Below are 24717 nucleotides of genomic sequence, written 5' to 3' on the forward strand. Positions count from 1 at the left end.
ATATCTAGATCATCTAGAGGCTAGCACCTATTGGGTATTGTTTTATTTGTTTGTTTCCTATGAAAATAGGTCACATTTTTCTGCCACTTCACATATTCAGTAATTTTGCATTGTTTTCTGTTTATTGTGCTTTGTGGCGAAGCCTTGGATTCTCTTGTATTCCTCCAAGAGTACTGATGTTCTTGTTTTAGAAAGCAGTTAATTTGATCCAACTCAAAAGGAAAACTCTGTCACCCTTGCAGTTGGCAGTGATTCAAATCTTAGTTCAGGTTGCTTTTATTCGGCCCCATGCATGTACGGTTCAGGGGTCAGCCAATGTTGTGTAAATTTTTACACACAGTCTGTGGTTTCTCTTCTCTGCCTCTCCATATTCTGGTATTTCCCAGTCAGCCAGAACAATGTTTAACCAAATACCTGGGCACCCTGTGACCTGGTCAAGTTGATACATAAAATTAACTATCACACTATATTAGGCTCGTTGTTATGTTTTGGAAGACACACACTGTTCACGTAAAAAATTCTGGTTTACTCTTCATTAACTTTCATGCAACTTAAAGTTACAAACCATTGACAACAGTTTCTTCTTTCTGCACTGTAGTCCCTCAGATCTACCTGTATTTTTAATCCTCCTTTTCCCTAATAGTATTGTCAGGTAAAACTTTCTGTGATGATGAAAATGCTCTATATTCTATATCTCCACTATCTAATATAGCTTTGAATTTGCTGCATGTTGCTTTGAACTCTTGACATGTAGCTAGTGTGATAAAGAACTGAATTCTTGATTTTAATTAATTTTATTAAATTTAAGTTTAAACAGTCACATTTGGCTAGTGGCTATTGCATGGACAGTGCTACACTAGAACATATTTTTGCTTTCTTTGTTAAAATGTATTAGTTATCTGCAAGTCCTCTTTGGAAAAATATCTATTCAGGTCTTCTGTCCATTTTTTATTCAGGTTGTTTGGTTTTTGATGTTGAGTTGTGTGAACTGTTTATATATTTTGGATATTAACCCTTTTTGGTCATATCATTTGCAAATATTTTCTCCCATTCTGTACATTGTCTTTTCACTTTGGTGATGGTTTCCTTTGCTGTGCAAAAGCTTTTAAGTTTAATTAGGTCCCATTTGTTTATTTTTGCTTTTATTTCCTTTGCTTTAGGAGATGGATCCAAAAAAATATTGCTACAATTTATGTCGAAGAGTCCTCTGCCTATGTTTTCCTCTAGGAGTGTTATGGTTTCTGGTCTGACAGTTAGGTCTTTAATCCATTTTGAGCTTATTTTTGTGTATGGTGGTAGAGAATGTTTTAATTTCATTCTTTTACATGTAACTGTCCAGTTTTCCCAGCACCACTTATTGAAGAGACTGTCTTTTCTCCACTGTATATTCTTGTCTCCTTTGTTGTAGATTAATTGACCACACATATGTGAGTTTATTTCTGGGCTATCTATTCTGTTCCATTGATCTATGTGTCTGTTTTTGTGCCAGTACCATACTGTTTTGATTAGCTTTGTAGTATTGTCTGAAGTCAGGGAGTGTGATTCCTCCAGTTCTGTTCTTCTTTCTCAAGACAGTTTTGGACATTTGGGGTCATTTGTGTTTCCATACAAATATTAAGGTTATTTATTCTAGATATGTTAAAAATGCCATTGGTATTTTGATAGGGATTGCAGTGAATCTGTAGATTACTTTGGGGAGTATGGTCATTTTAACAATATTAATTCTTCCAGTCCAAGAACACAATACATCTTTCCATCCATTTGTGTGGTCTTCAGTTTCTTTCATCAATGTCTTACAGTTTTCAGAGTACAGGTCTTTTATCTCCTTATTCCTAGATATTTTATTCCTTTTGATGCGATGGTAAATGGGATTATTTCCTTACTTTCTCTCCTTGAAATTTTGTTAGTGTATAGAAAAGCAACAGATTTCTGTATATTAATTTTGTATCCTGCAATTTTACCAAATTCATCAATGAACGCTAGTAGTTTTCTGGTGGCATCTTTAGGATTTTCTATGTATAGTATGTTATCTGCAAACAGTGACAGTTTTACTTCTTCCTTTCCAGTTTGGAGTTCTTTTATTTTGTTTTCTTCTATGATTTCTGTGGCTAGAGGACACACAGATAGCCATCAGGAACATGAAAAGATGCTCAGTATCACTAATCATCAGGGAAATGCAAATCAAAACCACAATGAGATATCACCCACACCTGTCAGAATAACTATTATCAAAAAGAACAAAAATAGTAAATGTTGGTGAGGGTGTGGAAAAGAGGGAACGCTCGTACACTCTTGGTGGGAAAGTAAATTGGTGCAGCCACTGTGGAAAACAGTACGGAAGTTTCTCAAAAAACTAAAAATAGAACTACCGTATGACCCAGCAGTTCCACTCCTGGTTATATATCTGAAAGAAAACTAAAACACTAATTCAAAATGATACATGCACCCCACTGTTCATGGGAGCATTATTTACAATTACAAAGATATAGAAGCAACCTAAGTGTCCATCAACAGATGAAAAGATAAAGAAGATGTGGTACATATATAGAATGGAATATTACTCAGCCATAAAAAAGAATGAAAATTTGCCATTTGCAGCAACATGGATGGACTTGGAGGGTATTATGCTCAGTGAAATGAGTCAGACAAAGACAGATGCTGTATGATATCATTATATGTGGAATCTAAATAATACAACAAACTAGTGAATATAACAAAAAAGAAACAGACTACCATTTATTGAGAACAAACCTAGTGGTTACCAGTGGGGAGAGGGGTAGAGGGAGGGCAATATTGGGGTAGGGGATTAAGAGGTACAAACTATTATGTATAAGATAAGCTGTACAACACAGGGAATATAGCCAATGTTTTATAATAACTATAGATGGAGTATAACCTTTAAAAGTTGTGAATCACTATATTGCACACCTGTAACTTATATAACGTTGTATATCAACTATACTTTGATAAAAAAGTAAATAAATAAAATAAATGTAGCTGAGTAGCAAATTTCTCCAATACAGTTGTACCTTTGTATCTGAGGGTTTTGCATCCTCGGATTCAACCAACTGTGGATCAAAAATATTTGAAAAAAAAATGCCAGAAATTTTCAAAAAGTAAAACTTGAATTTACTGCCTGCCAGCAACTATTAACATCATATTTACATTGTATTAAATATTATAATAATCTAGAGATGATTCAAAGTATATGGGAGGAGGTATATAGGTTATATGCAAATACTATGCCATTTTATTTTTTTAATAAATTTATTTATTGTATTTATTTATTTTTGGCTGCGTTGGGTCTGTTGCTGCCTGCGGGCTGTCTCTAGTTGTGGTGAGCAGGGACTACTCTTCATTGTGGTGCACGGGCTTCTCATTGTGGTGCCTTCTCTTGTTGCAGAGCACGGGCTCTAGGCACACGGGCTTCAGTAGTTGTGGCACGTGGGCCCAGTAGTTGTGGCTCACAGGCTTAGTTGCTCCGTGGCCTGTGGGGTCTTCCCAGACCAGGGATCAAACCTGTGTCCCCTGCATTGGCAGGCAGATTCTTATCCACTGTGCCACCAGGGAAGCCCCCAGTACTATGCCATTTTATATGAGGGACTTGAGCATCCTTGTATTTTATTATCCATGGAGAGTCCTGGAAACTGAGGGACAGCTGTAATTTGCTTTGATTTATTCAGTTAATTAAGTAATAATTTATAGGGTGACACTATGTGTAAAATTTCATGGTAAGCATGATTTTCACTGCCTTTCTCAGTCTTAGCATCTTTTTTAAAAGATCTTTTTTCTGTTTTTTTTTAATATCTGAAAGTTATTGGTCTTCCAACACATACACACAGTCAAAATCCTTTTATCTTTACTGTCATATAAAAAGTAAACTCATGTGTTCTCCTCACAAATAGTCACTGCAGTCATTCCCCTTTTACCAATCTTTCTAACTATGTTAAAATTATTTTATGTCCATATTTTTTTTCCATGGAAACTGTTATTACAGACTAACAGTTGTGCTGCATTTCTGAAGGTTTCTGCCCCTCAAGTATTTTCTGGGAAAATTATTTTTAAGCTTGTCAAGAGACTTCCCTCTTAATCTCTGCTAAGTTCCTAAGTGTTGATAATTACTACTGATTGAATTAGGTATTGTTGATCTCTTTTATAGAAATAATAACTATCTTTAATAGTAAGACCTCACAATGAATGATTTTATATGCTTAATTTTAAACTGTAGATATGACCATTTCACACACTGATGATTTTTACTTAATATATTATAAAATTTTCAATTTGTCTCATGATATTTTGATTTTTATCATTTCAGGACCACCAAACAATTTTGAGAGCATGGGCTGTAAAAGATTTTGCTCCAAATTGCCCTTTGTATGTCCAGATCTTAAAGCCTGAAAATAAATTCCATATCAAATTTGCTGGTAAGTTTGGCCTCGAATGAGATCCTTTGAATTGCCTCAAATTCCCATTTTGACTGTAAGAGTTATGTCTCTGAAGTTAGTGGTAACTTATTGCATTCAAGTTTCTGTAGAACAGAAGAATTTCCTTTTTATCATCTACTTGTTATGAGGATTTATTCACTTTAAAATGTGAATCTTTGTGGTGAATTTTTACTTTTTTATATAATTTGGTGATTTTAGTAACCGAACTTGCTGGATACGTTAGTAAGCTTGAATAGATTAGCCGTGATTAGTTGAGTACATAATATAGACACAGGTTTCAAATGTTATACGTATTAATTTATACTTATGTTTACATATAGATAGACAATACTTTGCTATAGATCATTTTATATACATATAAACTTACCACAGAATAGAATAATATAATATATTCAAGTATTTTAAATAGACTTAATTTGGGGGTAGATTTTGAAAACAATTCAAGAACAAGATACATGTGAATTTTTCATTCAGGTGCTGCTTTTAAAATAATTATCCACAAGACATTAAACTGTTAGAAAATTGAACAGTAAAATGGTACTTTATTTTTTTCTTAAGTGCTTCTGTAGGAATTAATTTTGATCCAGGCAGTAATTTATATACTTTTTTTTTCAAATATAAGAACCATTTTTATAAAATTTCACCTTAATGGTCTAAACCTTCAAAAGTCGTTAAAATGTAAATCATTTTAAGTATGCATTTGCAAAATGTATGTCCTTCAGAAGATGTATTCACATACCTTAAAATGCTTACCTATTAGTATATGATATTTAAAAGAAACATTATAAACACTAAGAAATTTTAAAATAATGATGAGAATCATGAAATTATTGCTATTCAATTTTCTCTGACTCATCTTTTAACCTTGCTGCTAATGACATCACTTTTTTCTAAAAAAGTATAGGAAACAACTTAAAGCAATGACTCTCAACTTTGGCAGCATTTTGCAATCTGTTTTGAAGATTTTTTTTTAAAGTACTAACCAAAGATTCTGAGAATTTAAATGGTTTCTGAGAATTTAAATGGTTTAGATGGTGCCAGGGTTTCTTTAAGCCTGTTTCCTAAACCGAAAATTAAAAGTAACAGTACCTCCTTTGTAGACAATCTTTTGAAATTGAATGGAAGAATACATGTAAAGTATTCCATTCTTGGCCAGCTACATTTGTTATTAACATTCAAGAAGTGCCAATTATTTATCTAAAAAAACCTTTGTAACTAAGCTGCCTTATTTTTATTATTATTTAGGAAAAGAATATTTTTGCAAAATTTTCATACCTCATAATGACTTGCTATGATAAAATTTTTAGGAAGGTAGTAATGGCACAGCACTAAAGTTCTTAAAAATATATTTAACTTTGAGTGCCAACATTTAAGATTTAGCTCAGCATATTAGTATTTTTGCTTCTATATTTTTCTCTTGTTAAATGGCCATAATAATATAATGTCTCTATTCCATTGTTTAGAATTAGCAGTAAGGATTAAATAAATAATATTTAATAAGACATATTAGGTCTTCAATAAATGAATATTGAATGTGGATCTTAAAACAATATGTAGTTTGGGAAAACAGTTTTTAATTTTGAATGTGCTATAACTAAAATTCAGAGCAGATTTTAGTTTTTTCTCCCTTTAGCAAGCCATTGATGTGCTCACAACACACCAAACTCACTGAAATTGTCTATTTTTACAAACAAAAAATTACAAAGATGATTTGAATTGATTCTCTTTCACATCCTTATTTTGCTGTTATTTCGATAAATCCATCAAAATGAACAGTTTTAAAATTCTATCCCAATAGTTTATCTCATTATTTCTCATTGATGGCATCTGCTGAAATTCGTTTTAATGTCTGTATTCTTTTATGGCTGATATTAAAACATCTCAGAGGAACTCTTTTTATAATATGAAAAGATAAAAGTGCCCTGGTTTCATTAAAATGCCATAAGAAACAGTTTGGGGTGATGTATGAGACTCTCAAACCAATATAATATGCTTTATATCTCAGCATGAGGTTAAAAAGATTATGGACTTAACCTTTCAAAAGGCAGTGTATCAAGCTGTCATTTAGTTGGTGTGGTAGGTTGTTAAAATAATGGCTTCCAATGAGCCACGCTCCCTGTGTCTGTGTCCTGTTGTGATTCCGCGTTGCGGCTTCTTCCATGAGGAGGTGGAATCTATTTCTCCACCCTGTGAGTGTGGGTTGTCCTGTCACTTGGCTTTGACCAATGCACTGTGACAAAAGCTGCATTGTGTGACTTTAGAAACTAAGCCTTAAAAGGCCATCCAGCCTTTGCTTGCCTTTCACGGGAACACTGCCCAGAGACTGCTTGTGAAGAATCCCGATTTAGTCTTTCCAAGGATGAAAAATCACGTGGAAAGTGAAGCTCATCCATCCCAGGCCCCCCACCTCCCTAGCTCCCAACTCACCCATCAACCAACCCAAAAAGCCATGCTGACCCACAGAATGTTGAGAAATGAAATGATTATTTTAAGTCACTAAGTTTTGGAGCCATTTGTGATACAGCGATAGATAATGAATACTGTTTGTAATAAAATAATAATTGCTTTAATCTTAAATCATATTTACTTGGTAATATTCATTATACTTTTGTCCTTGTAGTCTCATGAGTATTAAATAGCATGATTCCAATTATCACAAGATATAAAATATATTTTTATTTCCATTTATTTAATTACTTTCTTCAGTTCCCCTAAATTGTGGAACTCCTAGCATGACTATCATTGATGTATTTTTTTAAAGTAAATCCACGTTTTTAAAATATGAAAGGGAGGAACTTCAAAATTCAACTGATATGTATGGAAAATATTAGAAAGCAAAAACAATGTAGCAACCTAGTAACTATTACTTTATGCAGATATACCATTTATATAATTTATGGATCACTTTCTCCTGAACAAAAAGACTGTAAGCATTCATTAAAGCAAATTATGGAATTGTTACACTATTATTTGAATGAATTATTATATGAATTATTATAGTATTAATTATAAATACAATTATCTTCTACACTTTGATCAGATTCACAGAAGAAAAGTCCATATGGACATGATTTCAGCAATAGAAAAGATATGCTCTTACTCATGTCAACAAGAGAGAAAGTTAACATAGTGACCCTAGAGTTAGAAAGAACAAAATCCTCGGCAGAATAATAGTTACAATAAAAGATTTCTGAATAAGAGCCCAAGTACAAATTGTAATGATTCAAATAAAATAAAAATATCCTTCACAGATAATTTGATTCTTTTAATCACCACAATTTTCAAGAAGAAAATAAACTCAAATTGGTTCATAGAAAAACAGTATTTATTTTCAGCAGTTTGCCCCTTTTTATAATAAATTTGTCAAAGTGAATAGATACATATTGCAAATTATGGAATGAGGCTGACCCCAGTCAAATCTTCGTTCTACTATGTAATGACTGCATGATCTCAGGCTTCTCGATCTCTCAAGCTTGAGTTCTTCAATATGTACAGTGAGGGTAATAAGAGCAACTATCCCATAGGGTTGTTATGATTAAAAAAAAATACTCAAAAGAACATCAGCCACTAGTAATTAGTACCTATCAAATTGATGATTGTCATGAACCTTGAATACCTATGTCTCATCCTCCTAATAAGTCTGTATTATCTTTGTCTCCGGAAAAGTGACTGAGGGTTTCCCATGAAGCTTTACAAAGAGCTTATTATAGACATTCAAAGAGCACATAATTTTCAGCTTGCACGTATTTTCTAGAGAACAGAAAAAGAAAGATGTCTCCCTAACTCATTGTATGGGATTATGGCCTTGATACAAAACTCATTCAGCATAGTATGGGAAATGATAATTAGAGACCAATTTAATTGATTAACATAGTTGAAAAATTATAGAAAATATATTAGCAAAGTAATGTATTTTAAAAATAATGTATCATCACCAAGTTGGAATTATTCTAGAAGTAGACCATCATTTTAAAGGAGAAAATATTATTATTACTTCAATGGATACAAAAAAGCATTTGAGAGAGAATTCAACATCCCTTCAAAATTTTGAAAAAAGAAAAATATAAAATGCTAGGAAGCTACAAGTAAGGAACTCCTTAACCTAAGGCAAGTTATCTACAAAATAACCTAGAGGAAAACAAATATTTAATGGTAACATATTGAGAGTCTGTCTTTAAGATTATGTACAAACAAGGATGCCTACTAAAACCACTTTTACTCAGTATTGTCCTGGAAATCCTAAGGCTTGCGGTAAGACTACAAAAATAAATAAAAGGAATAAATATTGGAAAAAGAGAAATAAAATTGCCATTATCCACATATCATGAGATAGTCTACAAAGAAAATTCAAAAGAATTTTCTTTTCTTCCTAGAATGCCTTTTCCTTAGGGGAGCTCATCCATTTATTTGATTTCCAAAATTGAGTCTCTCCCTCAAATATCCACTATGAACTCCTGTCTTGTTCCTCTAACTGAATAGTCAGTGTCTCCTGTTAGGTTTCTAATAGCTGTCTCAAAATTAAGATATCTAGAGATAGTTACTGATTTTCCCTGACCTAAAATCTGTTTCACCACCATTCTTCCCAGCAGCATCTATTAATGCTTAGAACTCAAGCCCAAAACCCAGGAGTCTTTCATTCTTCCATTGTTTGTATCCAGTCCACCAAGTGGTGTATGGTTCCACTCCCTGAATATCTCAGGCTTATCCACAGACACAACCCTTGTCCATGGCATAATCATGTTTTACTTAGGCTGTTTCAAAACACTCCCTTTCCCTTTTTTCCTGAGTATTTACAAATTGTATCTATAAGCTTATTGCTGCTCTCATATTCCCATCATATTTGCAATAATGAATGTCGTTTGTGTATTGTAGTAGGCAGTTACATCTTCATACCATCGATGTCAGCCTAAACTCACTGTTTCCTCCCTTCAGTATATGGATGCCAGCATTCTTTTACAACATCTTTATTTTTATTTTTATTTTTTTATATATTTTTTAAAATTTATTTATTTATTAATTTTTGGCTGCGTTTGGTCTTCGTTGCTGCGCGTGGGCTTTCTGTAGTTGCGGCGAGTGGGGGCTACTCTTTGTTGTGGTGCGTGGGCCTCTCATTGCAGTGGCTTCTCTTGTTGAGGAGCGTGGGCTCAGTAGTTGTGGCACACGGGCTTAGTTGCCCCACGGCATGTGGGATCTTCCCAGACCAAGGCTCGAACCCGTGCCCCCTGCATTGGCAGGTGGATTCTTAACCACTGCTTCATCAGGGAAGTCCCAACATCATTATTTTTAAAAGACTCTAGTGGATTATTTTTTGCCAGCCTCTGTAGATGAAAAATTGAATGGTAATATAGCTTTGGTTATGTTAAATCTTTTTTCCTGTGAGAAATAATTTTGTCAATGCACTTCTTTTTTAGAAGTGGGAATTGGTACTGAACATAGGAAGAGGTAATGGCAGTGTTCCCTAGCTATGACTAATAGAAAAATGTGGTTTTATAACATCTTGTACTCTTTGTCAGCCTCTTATGGGACTAGCAATTCCAGTAAAGCCTCTCCAGGGTCAAATATTTGATCTGAAATTACCTGGAAAAAAGATTACGCCTCCACATTGCTGAACCCTTCATAAATTGTCTCTCCTTAGTGACAAAACTGTGATGAAAAAGGCAAAACATTATAGTAGTTCAGTTTTTAGATGTGTTTCTGTAGCCCACGTTTTAATCAGAATAAAACCAAACCCATATCTTTTTCTTCACTGTACATTCCGAAACTCATTAAAAAAAATACACAAAACAAAACAAACGGACAAGAAAAATATGTACCTTACTAGGAAAAGAACTCCTTTACTGAAAAGCCTTGAATGAACTTAAAGAATGAACTGTACTCTCCAGTTTGTCACTTGAATGTAAAATCTTTGCTGTTTGCCTCCTAGTCAGATGAAATTACTCAGAAAATCAGTGGGAGGGTGAACCCCTATTATCTGAGTAAATTAATTGCTAACTTTAGGTTCCCACTCTATACTCCCCCTACCAAATAAAGTGTTAGGTCATCTGTGACTATTCAATTCCCTTTTCTTTATCGACTAATTTTCTTTCAACTACTGCGTTCTCTGGAAATTTCCCACTTCATTTTAACAAATATAGGAAGACATAAAAATCAAATTGATAAATTTTCACCCACAAGTAGGAGTAAAGAATGTAAACATACGTTTGTAAATAAATTTGTAGGAGTAAAGAACATAAAACTCAATTTGTAAGTGATTTGTGAATTTTCTATGAATTTTATTTCCCATGCTTCGATGATGATATTTCCTGAGTAACAGATTTGAATTAAAGTTCATGAATGAATGGAAGAATCAGACCACAATAGTAAAGTGCTGAATGAATAAAATTCTTTCTCCTTCACCACTAAAGCGTGCCGAGAAGAATGATTCATGATACTAGAACTATAAGAGTTAGTTCTGGGAACTTAAAAAAAACAAAAAAAGAGATTTTAATTGCAAAAACGTTAAAATGGGCAAAAGGAAATACTTTCTAACAATATCATTGACAATACTCTATAAATATATGCTTTTCTTATAGTATATAGTCATGGATGGCTACCGTTATAAAAACAGTATTGTTTAAAATCACACACACACACACACATATTGGAGAAATGATTTGACTAAAAGTTTAGCCATCGGTTTTTACTGGCGCACCAGACACTCCAATGCCTCAATTTTTCCTCCCCAAAAAGAGAGTGGAAAAATATTTCTAAGTAATATAAATATTGGAAATTATCTTAGCTGTTTCTAAATAACATATGTATGCACAAGGCTTGGCTTTTACCAAATGGTGAGGTGTGAGTTCTTCATGCTGAATAATTTCTTCATTTCCCATATACACCCACATAGACACCATGTTAAACTTCATTCTTACAACCTACTTAAAAACATAATGCTTTGAATTCTTATATTTTCAAAAGATAAATTACCAAAACTTTGAAAATTCTCCATTTTTAGATGGAAATATTTTCTTTTTGATTTTTGTCTTATTGTGAAGATTATCAGAAACCACTTAACATAAGGCCATCTTCAAACCCAGCACAATTTGGAGTTTTTACTTTTTTTTCCCACTATTTTTCACTTTGCAAAAAAATCAAACATACAGTTTTAAAATTATACAATGAAAACATGTATTACCCCCATTTACATTCAACAGTGAACATTTTCCACATTTGTTTCATCTTCTATCTGTGTATTACACACACACAGACACACAGACACACAAACACACACATTTTTACATAAGCATGTTTTTCCTAAGAATCACATTCTGCTACATAGCCAAGGTAACATTTTCACCCCGAAGAGATGAAAATCAGCATTTTATTTTTAATTGCATTTGCTTTTTAATTTTTTTTGTAGAAGTAATTTTAGATCAACAGAAGAATGGTATATATAGAACAGAGTGCTTCTATGTACCCTTTCACATAACACACCTTCCTGGAATGTTAACGTCTTATATAGCCATGGCCCATTTAATCAAAATTTTAAAAATTAACATTGCTGTGGATTATTTTTAAGTTAAATGCCTTCCTGTATTTTGCTCCTCCTAATAAAATATCAATCATGTATTTGTTTTTCCTTTCTGTGACTTTTACAAGTTTAATATATGGGCCAAACCATATTTCCTGCCTTATCTCTTTGACACTTGATTAATTGCTGCTGACCATTAGGTATTTAAAGCCATTTTCTTGTGGACCACTTATAATTTAATTAACTCAAAGCATCTTTATGTTTTTCTCCATTAATTTTCTTATGGTTGTATATTTCTCAAAGACTCATTTTCATGGTTCTGAAAACCAGAGAAGCGTTTTTCTTCTTCTGTCTTGGGAAAGTGCCAGGCATATTCTATCATAACCTAGGCCTATGATTTTCAGTCTGTAAAGTAGTTTCTTGATATGAATGTTTCATAAAGAAAACCGGGTATATCCTCTTTTATTCTTGCTTACTCATTCAGAACATTTTTATTGAGTCCTACTGTGAGCAATAAATTGTTCCAGGCACTAGTGGTATAATGAAGATGAAGATGGAGTAGCTCTCTATTCCAATGGCAGATTTTCTAATTTTCTTTACCTCTAACCCTTTAATAACCAGGGAGTGCGCCTTTACATTCATCCCAAGAATAGCACTTCAACTGAGCTTTTTCTTTCTACGGAGAACTTCATTTGTAACCTTAGAATCCTCCTCCTCAACCCTTGCCACCCTCCTTATATATCAAAACTCATGATCCCAATTATGTTCTAATTTAGTAAAGTTTTCATGATTTGATATAATATCCCTGTTCCTGGAATAGTTACTTCTGTATTGAAAAGAGTCTCTTAAAACACAATTTTTAACCCCAAAAGAATGAGATACTAATACTAGGATAGCCAACAAGTGGAGAGAGAAAATATTATAATGGGATGTTTATTTAATCTAACATTGCCTCAAATCATACTATGTAAGGACATATTGTGCACATGCGCATGTGTGGGTGTTGTGTGTGTGTGCCATTGTGAATTAGGCTTTACTAAAGAATTGGAATGTTGTTGGAGAAGCCATGAAAGGCTAACGAAAGTTTTAGGTAAAGGTGTAAATTTTTAACTAGTTAACAAAGTGACTCCAGGGGAAATATGGAGCGCAGGGAAGAGGACAAAAAGGACCTCATGGGGTGATTATTTAGGAAGTTATTATATTTGTTCAGGTGAGCGATACTGAGAGATTGAACCTAATGGTCGTTCAGGGTGAGAACGGATTCACGAATCATTTCAGACGTTCTCTAGACTTCATAATCAATTGACTGTGAGAACCACAGAAGAGTGAGAAATAATTTTATTTTATCTTTGCAACTTTCCATCTCTTGTTTGTGTATTTTTATATTTAATATGAATTATACTATAACAGTTAACGAATCTATTTGTAGTTGCTTAGATGTTCATTTAACTTGTATGATCTAAAAACTTAAATGATCTGTTAAGAATGTTGAAAAGTAATACTATAACTCAGTAGACTAAAAATACGCAAAAATGTATGAAATAGTGAAAAGAAAAAAAAAAAAGTACAGTTTCCACCTGTGTCGGGGAAACCCCAGGTCTTTCCTCCTGTGTTTCTCTGCTGTGACCTTTACTTCTCACACCGAGCACTTCGCTTCTGACACTTCTGGTCACCAAATGTGTGGGGTTATTTTTTTCCCCACACCAAGCAATTCTGTGCAACACCAGCTGGGTGTCCTACAATTCAACTCAGTTCTGTCACTGTCTATTCAAAGATAGCATCAGATCCCACAGGTTAAGGGACCAGACCTGCAAGACTCCCCCAGATGATGAGGTAAATCGAGCAAGGCCTGGGAGGGTCCTGAGCACAGGAGCCTCTGTCCCTGTGGGTTTGGGGCACATCAGCCTCCCAGGGTGGATGTGTTCACCAACCTGGAAGCCCTCCAAACCCCTGACTACTGGTATTTTATGGAGATTTCCTCACATAGGCATGACCATTTATTAACTCCACTTCCAGCCCCTCTACCCTCTCTGGAAGATGGGGTTGGAACTGAAAATTCCAACCTTCTAATCACAACTTGGTCCTTCCGGTGACCAGTCCCATCCTGGAGCCATCCAGAAGCCCACCCAGAATCACCTCATTAGGACAAAAGATGCTTCTTGTACTCTTTTCACTTAGGAATTTACAACAGTTTTAAGAGCTCCGTGTCAGCGACTGGGTTGAAGACAAATATAATAACAAGAGATGTTCCTAGTGTTCTTATCAACCAGGAAATTACAATGGTTTCAGGAGTTCTGTGTCAGGAAAACAGGGAATAGAAATCAATATATATACTTTCTATTATCTCACAAAAAGTTTTCAAATAAATAAGTAATCTTCCACCATGATGTGGTAACAAAGAATTCTACAGGAGAAGGAGTGACACAGGAAAAGAACACCGGAAATCTAGGTACAGACCCTGTAATTTTTTCTGCATCATTCGTTTTTTCTAGCAGTGTCATTAAAATGTGTGTCTGTAGAATGCTACTCTGGAGGTTTTGTTGGGAAATGCTTGGTATGAGAGTATTGTATAAAGTAGTAAAAGGATGCACATGCAGAAATCCAAAAAGGATGGATACATCAGCTAGTATCAGTTTATACAATTACATGAAGCTTTCATGAGGAAATAATATGACCTGCACACAACATTTAAATAAAAAGACATCCATTGCAGTTTTTATTGTAAGAATAGATGTAGAAAGAAGTAAAAGTGTCTCATATGAGAATACATACGTAAGATATACAAGATGTGGTGTGTATATAAATTATCCACCTATAAGTCATTGTTAGAAATTATATTAAAATGAAGAGTAGTACAGATGAAATAAGCAAGATAGGAAATTCCTTAAAGTAGGGTAACAATTTTATTAATACTATTTATGTACATTAAATTGTATTTCATTTTTATATGGAAACGTAATACTAGCTAGAAGGTAGGTTTGTTGAAGATGGTTGTTTTTAATTTATTTATAGTTTACATTTTCACATTTTTCCCACAAGATCCAAATTATCAAGTGTAATTAATGCCATGAAAAAATTTGCAAATAGTTATATCTAAGCAGGGAAGATGTTCACTTAATTACAACAAGGGGTTATGTTTGTATAGGCTATAATATATTTGTATAGACCTGAAATATCACTATTATGTGGGTAAAAGATAATGTATGTGAATTTACAGACCTGTGCAATTAGCATATTGTTATATAACCCACAACCAACTCTCATTTAATATATTGATATAATGACAACTTTCACTGGTGCCCAGTTCTCATTTAAACCATCAAGCTATTCTGTGTAGTAAATCATAAGGACTAAATCTGATGAATTAGCCAATACGTAGTTCCTCCTTGAGAATGTTAAATTCACCTTCCAATAAGGAATGAAAAATAAGTCAATTTAAAAAGGGGTAGCTATTTTTGAAACCACCAAGGTGAATGTAATTAGCTGAGATAAGTTATTTCCAAAAAATTTTGGAAGTTTACATGTTTAAAAATAAGAAAAAGAAATTTGTAATATGTTGAAATTGTAAATTAGTAATTTTGACAAAATCAGTTTCTTTTTCGATTTTTATTCATTATTAGGTTTTCAGCTTCTTAAGATTCAGTTTTGTCTGGAACTAAAAAAAGTAAAATAAAAGCTCAATTATCATAAAAGAGGTTTTTGTGAACTTGTGTTATAATAGCCTTAAGGTGATTATCTAGTTTAATTCCTAGGTTAAATGGTATGTGTACTTTTATGGTTTTTAATACACAATGCCAATTTGCTCTCCAGAAATGAATAACTTATTGCAGGAATGAGCAATATTCCTTTTAACTTTTGCCCCTTGGCTGAATGAAAAATAATATAAGAACTGTATTATTATTATTATTATTGTGGCAGTTGACATTTGTTTCATGCTTACTATGTGCAATGACTACGGTTCTGAATTACTTTTTATAGATTAACTCAATGAATTTTCTTTTTCTAATTAATTTTTTATTGGAGTGTAGTGGATTTACAATGTTGTGTTAGTTTCTGCTGGTACAGCAAAGCAAATCAGTTCTACATATACATATATCCATTCTTTTTTAGATTCGTTTCCCATATAGGTCATTACAGAGTATTGTAACTCAATGAATTTTCATCACAACCTTGTTAAGATGGTAGATTAGTTATCTATTGCTGATACTGAGTTAATGACTTCACATCTTCACTGTATAACCAGTAAACACTCATTGTCTCACAGTTTCTGTGGATCAGGAATTTGGGAGGAGTAATAATCAGGATATGTGTGATGTTGCAGTAAAGATGTAAGTTGGGGGTACGTTATTTGAAGGCTTGACTTGGGCTGGAAGATCTGCATCCAGGGTGGTCCCCTTTTCACTGACACGGTTGGCAAGTTAGTGCTGGCTGTTGGCAGGAGGCCTCAGTTCCTTACCTCTTGGACTTTTCCTTAAGGCAAAAGCCAGAATGTCCTTGCCTTGGCCGTCACACTCTGTCATTTCCACAATATCTTACTGGTCACAAGATCAGTCCTATTCTGTGTAAGTGGGAATGACACAGGATCTAAATCCCAGGATATGAGAATCATAGAGGCTGTCTGGAAGGCTAGCTGCCACAGGTAGATTGCATTATTATTCCCCTTTTACAGATGAGAAAACTGAGACAGGAACATGTTAAGTAAAATGCTGATGGTACCATAACTTAGTGGTACAGCTGGACCTTAAATGCACGTTTTCTGTCTCCAGAACGTGTGCTGTTAAGAGATATGTGGTGTTGCCACTAATAGTTTGTTTTAATTTTAAAGTTTTGATTACTAACAGTTGCACATTTCCATGTATCTATTGTACATTTAATTTGTGTGTGCATTTGTGTATAAAACATCGCTTTACCGTTATTTTCTACAGAGGTGACTATTTTTCTCTTAGTGAATTGTAGAGATTTTTCGTATTCTAAAATTACTAACATTTTGACTTTTTGAAAGTTGCATTTTTTTTTTTCAGTTTGCCAGTTTTCTTTCGGTTGTGTTTATGGTGTTTTTAACTAACAGAATTTTTGTCTCTTTCTTGCACAATCATCAATGTTTTCTTTATGATTTTTGCCTCTAGATTATCCAAGGATCCATCATTTAATAGTTCAAATCAGTTTATTTTTCCAATAGTTACTTTTTTTAATGACAGAGTTTTTAGCAACCCCTAGAATTATCTCCTAAGATCAAAAAGAATGTGTGGATTGTGAAGGACTGAAATGCCTAACTTACTTCACTTTTTTGGAATCTGTTGATGTGAACATCATGTTGAAAAATTGTAGGGGCTGGTTGGCGGAAGAATAGTCCATAGTAGGCAAGGACTCAGCAAGACAAGACATGTGCCTCAATTATCCCATTAAGTCAACCTGACTTTGCATTAAGAAACTCCTTTTAAATTGCATATGCCTTCTGGTAAAATTGAAATTTCAATCATCTTTTGTATGTCTCTTTATTAAGATTGTTAGATGAATATCTAATTGATAGTAGTATCTATCTACCTGTTTATTTCTGTAAGCATGGACATTTTGGACTGAAAGGAAAGGATTTGGTTATTATGGGAGACTGCTGAAAAACAGTATTTAGGATACACTCATTGGCAGTGGCCAATGAGTGTATCCTAAATACCCAATAGAAGAGATGAGGTGAGAGTTTCCTTTGCAGTTTTGTCCAGAGTAATGACATGGCTGAAAACAGCTGTCTCGGGTTGTACATGACAGCTATAAATATGGCTATGGTTTGTCGTTTGCATGGGAAGATCAGGCAGATTGTAGCATCGTCTGTCTTTGGTAAGGAAAAGGTGTGTACTCACAGAAGTGCATATTTCCACTTATTGTCTATTTTTATGAAAGAAAAAACTTTACTTATCATGGGACTCTTTAGTTTGCTGCATGCTCTTCTGTGTTATTTCAACCTGAAGTTTACATTTGTGTAAGACAGATATAAATAACTATACCAATTTGTCTAATATGATACTAGGCATAGTTGCTCAAAGCCTTAACATGCTGAAAGACGTGGAATTCGAACTTATGCCTTGTGGCTCCAAATGTAATGATTCTTTCAATCAAGTACAGGAGCACCTTTGCAACATTTTCCTACTTTATAATGTGTTTCTACAAATGCTGGGATTATATTTTAATCTTCATAGAATGTGTGGTTCAGAAAGTCTGTTTTCCAGTTTAATTGACAATGATTTCCAGAGATTTAGAGTGAAAAAGATATGTAGTGGAGTGTATACCTGTCCCCTGACATCCTCCCAAATGATTTCAGGCCTATTTACACTATTCAGACCTCACAATACCCAAACTCAATCTTCCGTTTTGCTAATTCAACCATCTAGTGCTATCTAAAGCCTTCCCCTCCACTTCATTGATGCAATGCTTTTCAATTAGCTTTTGTTTTTTTGATGTGAGACCTATTTAATTTATTTTATTTTATTTTTTCACCTTGCTGTACAGCAGAGATTGGCCCAACATTGTAAATCAATTAGCTTTTAACACAGTGCTACTCAAAGTGTAGGCCAAAAACCAGTTTCAGTCTACAGACTTTTACTAGGCTATAAAATAAATACCAAATTGAGAGTGAGCATTTAGAAACTTTGATAGCAATCTGCCATTGCTGTGACACCCTCGTGCATCACAGTGTGTTGTCTCTTTGATAAGTGAGTAGACTGGTTGGGATCATATCATATTCATAGATGAGTCACATATGGCATGAGTTCTATACAGGCATGCACGATAGAACTGCATATGTGTCTGCAATGCGTTGGAAATTGAAAAGAAAAGAAACATCTGTCCTTCATCACGAAAAGCTGAGAAGCATAGCTCTGATGCCTTATCGGTCTAGTCTTCTCTGCCTCACCTTCCTTTTTTCTGTCCTGTCCTCTTTAAACCACCTGAACTCTGTGGTCTGTCCTTCAGTCAACCTCATATCTGTATACTGCTTTCCTTTGTTTTAACTTTTTATGGCTCCTGGTTGACAATAACAAACATACAAACAAACAAAATTCTTATCAGATGGATTCTTTTTTCCTGCTCCTTGACTGAGCGCTGCTAGAAAAAAAAAAAAAATCACACCGTGGGTCAGACTCATATCACTGTGAACTCATGGTCTGGCAGCTCACAGGCCCTTAACAGTGTGTATTTTATTTCCTTATCAAAACACACTCTTACTCTTGCAGTTACCATTTCAATGTTTAGTTCACCTCTTAATTCTTAGGTAGGGGAAGCCAATGAGTGAAAATTTCCTCAGATCTTTGCTACCGTATTTTCCTAATGTTACTTCCTTTTCACTTACCATTTCCTGCTTTTCTCCTGTTACAATAGGATTTCCTTATCTCCAGGCTGGACCCCATCACCTTGTACCTCGTCAGCAACCTTGTGATATTTTTCTCTCCTTAATCTTCAAATCTCTTTCTTTGTTAATTTATCTCCGTAAAAATTTAAACATCCTCCTACCTCTCTGATTTACTTTTAAGAAAATCATCTCTGTATGCTTTCTTCACCTTTCAACTAACTACTGTTAATTATCCTTAAAAATCTTAGTTTAAACATCACTTCTTTGGGCATACTGTTTCTGATTCCTGCAGAGCAGGAAACGTATCCTTTTGTATCTTCTTAGAGCACTTGCATTTATGTCCTTTATAAAATTTATCACAGTATATTTGCTACTAATAAATTTTCTAGAGATCTTTCAAAAATCCCTTTGAATCAGTGACTCAAATCATTTTAGTCCAGCTATGATTTTGGGGTGTGTGTGATTGAAAAGCAATGAAATTGATTTCAAGGTCAGACTTGGCCACATTCCTTCCAAACTCCCTCATTAAATGATGGGGTTTTGGGAAACGTGGTGTTTGTATTTTTTCAGTCATCAGTTCAGTTAAGTGGTTGTTTGAACCACTTGTCTGTCTGGTAGCAAGTAGTAAGCTTTAAAGTAAGTTCAGGGGAGAGAAAAACCACTAGAAGATTCACTTATTGTAATGTGCTTGGTTAATCAATTTTAGACTTGTATAGCTTTTGTAGAGTTCTTTATAGGCCGTGTAAATTTAAGTTAATAATGGATTTAGGCAAGTAACTTGACCTCTGTGAACATCTAATTGCTTATCTGAAAACTGTTTAACACAATATATATCATAAAACTTTTGTGAGATTTAATAACACACACGCATACATACATATTTATGTACCATTTAGCATAAAAGTTGAAATCCTATTTGGGATTAGTATTATTATAATATATTAAGGCAATTCAATAACTATATCATTAACTTTCATGATATCAATTACTATCATGAGCTAGTGAGAAATGAATACTTTCGGTTAGTACCTAAATAAATGGAGTTCTGAGGTCAGCAGTTTTTCAAAAAATATTGACTGCTGTTTCTGTGACATGTTTAAAAAAAGGGGAGGTTATTAAAATTAAAACTGTTTTGCTCTAGGATAGAGGAAATGATTCCCCTTTGAGCACTTAATTAGTATGATACATTAAAAAAATTACAGCATTAACATAAGGATTCAAGCAATTAGAAAAACACAAAAATGTGTTTTATACTCAATATTACTGAAGTGCAATACATCTGTATATAGAACGTTGCCAACGTCAAACTGGGTTGAATTCTGTATATTTAATAAGCATCTTATATTTAGATCTTGTGAAACTAAATGACTTTTAAAGCTTTACTGAAACCTATTCTTAGCCATTGAATGGTTCACAGTCCTAGAATTGGCAGAAGTATGATGTCTGCTCATGTACACACACACACACACACACACACACACACACTCACACACACACACACACACACACACACTCTGACTGGTATTTTATTGATTAAAGCAACAGGACCAAAATAAAACTCGATTGTTAGAGATTATTCTCCTCGAAGAAAAAGAAGCAATTTTCATGGCAATCAACCCACTCGTGCTTATAAACAGAGTCTAATAAGCGAAGGCTATGTGAGAGGTTTATAATGCAATTTGTTCATTCGGTCTATGTAATAAACTCTTTCCCTGTAAAATAAAAACAAATAACATTCAATTTTTAAAATTTACCCTGTTTCGTGTTTCTCTTTAAAAGCTCTTTCTCCAAAGGATATTTGATTTCTGTAAATCAAAATCCAGGACTAGCTTGCTTTCATGCACTGTCCACTGTTGCTTACTGCTTTCTGAAGAGCTTTTACCTAGCAACCGCATGGAAGAAGCTTCCAGTGCTTTAAATCATAGACAAGCTCAAAAAATACTGTGAGGCAGACTTTTAAAAAGATATTCTGACTTGTTAAAATGTAATTAACAAATTGATTTTCCATAAAGTAAAAGGGCCTTGAAAATAGATGTGATCGTATCTATCTGTACATTTGTAGCTTTAATTGTAATTGCTTATCTGAAGAGCTTTTAAATCAAACCTAATAAAAATAGCAATAAAACAGAAACCACGAATCTCACATAATCCTGCTATTTTAAAAGTCGTAGCCCTTGAAAACTGTTTCCCATTCCTTAAGATAGTTACTCTTAACATTTTGATTCCCATTCTTACAATTTTTCATGCTTATTCAGACATACGTATGCACACATGAACATATATGCAAAAGTCAACTTTTTTATCCATGGAGTTATATTGTATCGTTTTGCTACTTACATTTTAAAACTGTATTATTGACATTATTTCAAGATGGTTTATTGAAATCTATCTTTTTATTTTTAATAATGCAAGATTGTGATGATAAATAGTACCTGTTTAGAATTCTGATGAGCATTTTATATTCATTATCTACTTTTCTCCGCAGAAAACCCTATGAGGTAAATATTATTATAATTCACAGTTTTAAAGATAAGGCAAGTTAGGCTCTGAGGGATCAGGACCTTGCCTGTGGCCTGGCACACTTGGGGTTGACACCATTTGCTCTCATGTGCGTATGCCCTGATGGCAAGCAACCCAAGAGAAAGAGCTGAGTCAAAACAGAAACTTTACAGGGATGAGAAGAAAATACAAGATTTTGAAAGAGGAAATGCTTTCTTCAACAAGGGAAGTAAATTAGAAAGAAAACATGGACAGATTTGATCATCGCTAAGGAGTAATCTTTGTCTGCATAATCAAAACTGGACTTTTGCCACATATGTGGTCTCACCAGCAAGAGGGACAGCGTGTAGGGGAAGTGGTTTTGTCTACAAAATATTGATCCAGAAGTTTACAAAACCTAGTCTAGTAACCATATGTAACTAAAAGAGGAGTTGAGACATGTCATTTCTCCCTGGACAGGCATGTACCCAGCTAAACCTTGGAGATGGGTGAGGGGAAATGAAATCTCTTACTAAAAGGAAGAAGGAGAGAATGAATATGGGGTGAGAGTAGTTTCAGCCACAGTTCAAACCTTTTTGTCCACCCAAGTATCCATGTACAGTGTTTTTCCCTTATACATTAAGATACTCATTCATTATTATGAAAAATACCCCAAAGTTGCCTCCATTGCTGCATCCAACTCAAAGTGCAGGATATCTCGATAATGCAAAGTCATTGCTAGCTGTAGATCCTAATAGTCTGGCAATGAACACACCAATAAGTGAGTTAGTTACCTCTCCCCCACCCCATATGCATATATAATAGCAGGGCAAGATAGCTATGATAAAATAGTGGGTTTTCGAAAAAGAAAGGGAGACACACAGCAGACATTGTTCCACAGGAATGGTGAAATCCTGTGGGACATGAATTGCAGAGACCTTGCAGTAATATTTTTGATTAGACACCCATCCTGCTCTTAGAAAATAACTCCTTTGTCTATTCATAAGCATAGATCCTTGGTCACTATCTTCTGTGGCTACAGAGAATGTTGAAATTAGAACAGATTTCCGCCAGTCCTTTCTATGTGTCAATAATTGTGCTCAAAGTTCTTTTCTAAGAACTTTCTTGCACTTGCCATATTTACTGGCTTTTGCTGCCGTGTCCATATCACCCTCTCAGTTGTCATGGCAACTACCTCGGCATCATCTGAAACAATAGGTTTATTGGGTGGGAAGGCAGCACAGCACCTTTATCTGATCCCCACATTAGGTCCAGCTTTATTGATCTGGCTGAAAAGTCTTAAAAGGAGGTCGCTGATAAAGATTCTGAAAGACAGTGTCATCTCCTGCGATTTAGGGTACAGTTCACTGTTTTGGTTCCGCAACTGTCCGGATTCCTGGACTCCTAGGTTTCTGGCTTCAAGCAATGTTCCCTTCTCTCTCTGCTTGCAGAGTGATCGATTTTTACCCCAGATCATCTGTCTCTGTATACCTGACTAAAATCAGCAAGGTGCTGTCACCCATGTTAGTATTCTTGCCCTTTCTGATACCTCTCCCAGACGTGTCTCCATCGACAGGTAGTTTCTGCATTCAGAGGGGAAAATGGATAATAGGGAAAGATAGCAATTTCTGTCACCGATATAATTCTACATTATGCGTCTCTATAGCACTTAAATTTTATATAACTTAGTCTTCTTTTTAAAAAAAATTTTATTGGAGTATAGTTGATTTACAGTGTTGTTAGTTTCAGGTGTACAGCAAAGTGAATCAGTTATACATATATCCACTCTTTTTTTTTTAGATTCTTTTCCCATATAGGTCACTACAGAGTATTGAGTAGAGTTCCCTGTGCTATACAGCAGGTTCTTATTAGTTATCTATTTTATATATAGTAGTGTGTATATGTCAATCCCAATCTCCCAGTTTATCCCCCCACCTTATCCCATGGTAACCATAAGTTTGTTTTCTGCATCTGTGCCTCTACTTCTGTTTTGTAAATAAGTTCATTTGCACCCTTTTTTTTTTTAGATTCCACATACAAGTGATGTATGATATTTGTCTTTCTGTGTCTGACTTACTTCACTCAGTATGACAGTCTCTAGGTCCATCCATGTCTCTACAAATGACCCATTTTTGTTCTTTTTTATGGCTGAGTAATATTCCATTGTATATATGTACCACATCTTCTTTATCCATTCCTCCATCAATGGACATTTAGGTTGCTTCCATGACCTGGCTATTATAAATAGTGCTGCAATGAACATTGGGGTGCATGTATCTTTTTGAATTATTGTTTGCTCTGGATATATGCCCAGGAGTGGGTTTGCTGGATCAATCATATGGTAGCTCTATTTTTAGTTTTTTAAGAAATCACCATACTATTCTCCACAGTGGCTGCACCAATTTAAATTCCCATCAATAGTGTAGGAAGGTTCCCTTTTCTCCACACTCTCTCCAGCATTTATTGTTTGTAGATTTTTTGATGATGGCCAGTTTTTAATTAGAAAATCACTTGATAAAAATTGGCAGTTTGTGGCTTGAAATGTCCCCAAGAGGAAATGTAAGTAGCTGATGAAAAAAAAGGCGCTGAAAAACTACCCAATCTCCTAACTCACTGACCCTCTTTTCCACATTGCTTGGTCATAATAGGTAATGGTACGGATAGCCAGGAAAATGCTTCTTTCAGTACCCTAGACTTGTGTTTCGGTGATTTCCCTTCTTTCAGTGTTCTTGCCCACGTCTTATCTCTGCACCCACTTCCAGAGGCATATTCCCTAGATCATGTAAATGTTAGCCTTCTATCATGGCTATTCCTAGTCCCCCACTCTGTGACCACCACCCCCTATCTTTCTAGTTCATGACCTCTAATAGAAAACTCCAACAACCTTTTGACTACACTGTGACTTGTGATTTGTTGATTCGACCAAGTTTTCACCTGTTGGT

The 24717-nt window shown here is 34.5% G+C and overlaps 1 protein-coding gene across 5 annotated transcripts in view; it reads left to right on the forward strand.

Moving 5' to 3' along the window:
- The window catches only part of KCNT2 (potassium sodium-activated channel subfamily T member 2), a 373164-nt gene that overhangs the window by 212553 nt on the left and 135894 nt on the right, over positions 1 to 24717 (forward strand). For all 5 annotated transcript variants that reach the window (XM_082425465.1, XM_082425468.1, XM_082425469.1 and 2 more), the window contains one exon: positions 4319 to 4427. In XM_082425465.1, the coding sequence (XP_082281591.1) occupies positions 4319 to 4427 (109 nt within the window). The remainder of the gene's footprint in view (positions 1 to 4318; positions 4428 to 24717) is intronic.

Source organism: Balaenoptera physalus (assembly GCF_965194825.1).
Source record: "Balaenoptera physalus genome assembly, chromosome: 1".
Lineage (NCBI taxonomy): Eukaryota > Metazoa > Chordata > Mammalia > Artiodactyla > Balaenopteridae > Balaenoptera > Balaenoptera physalus.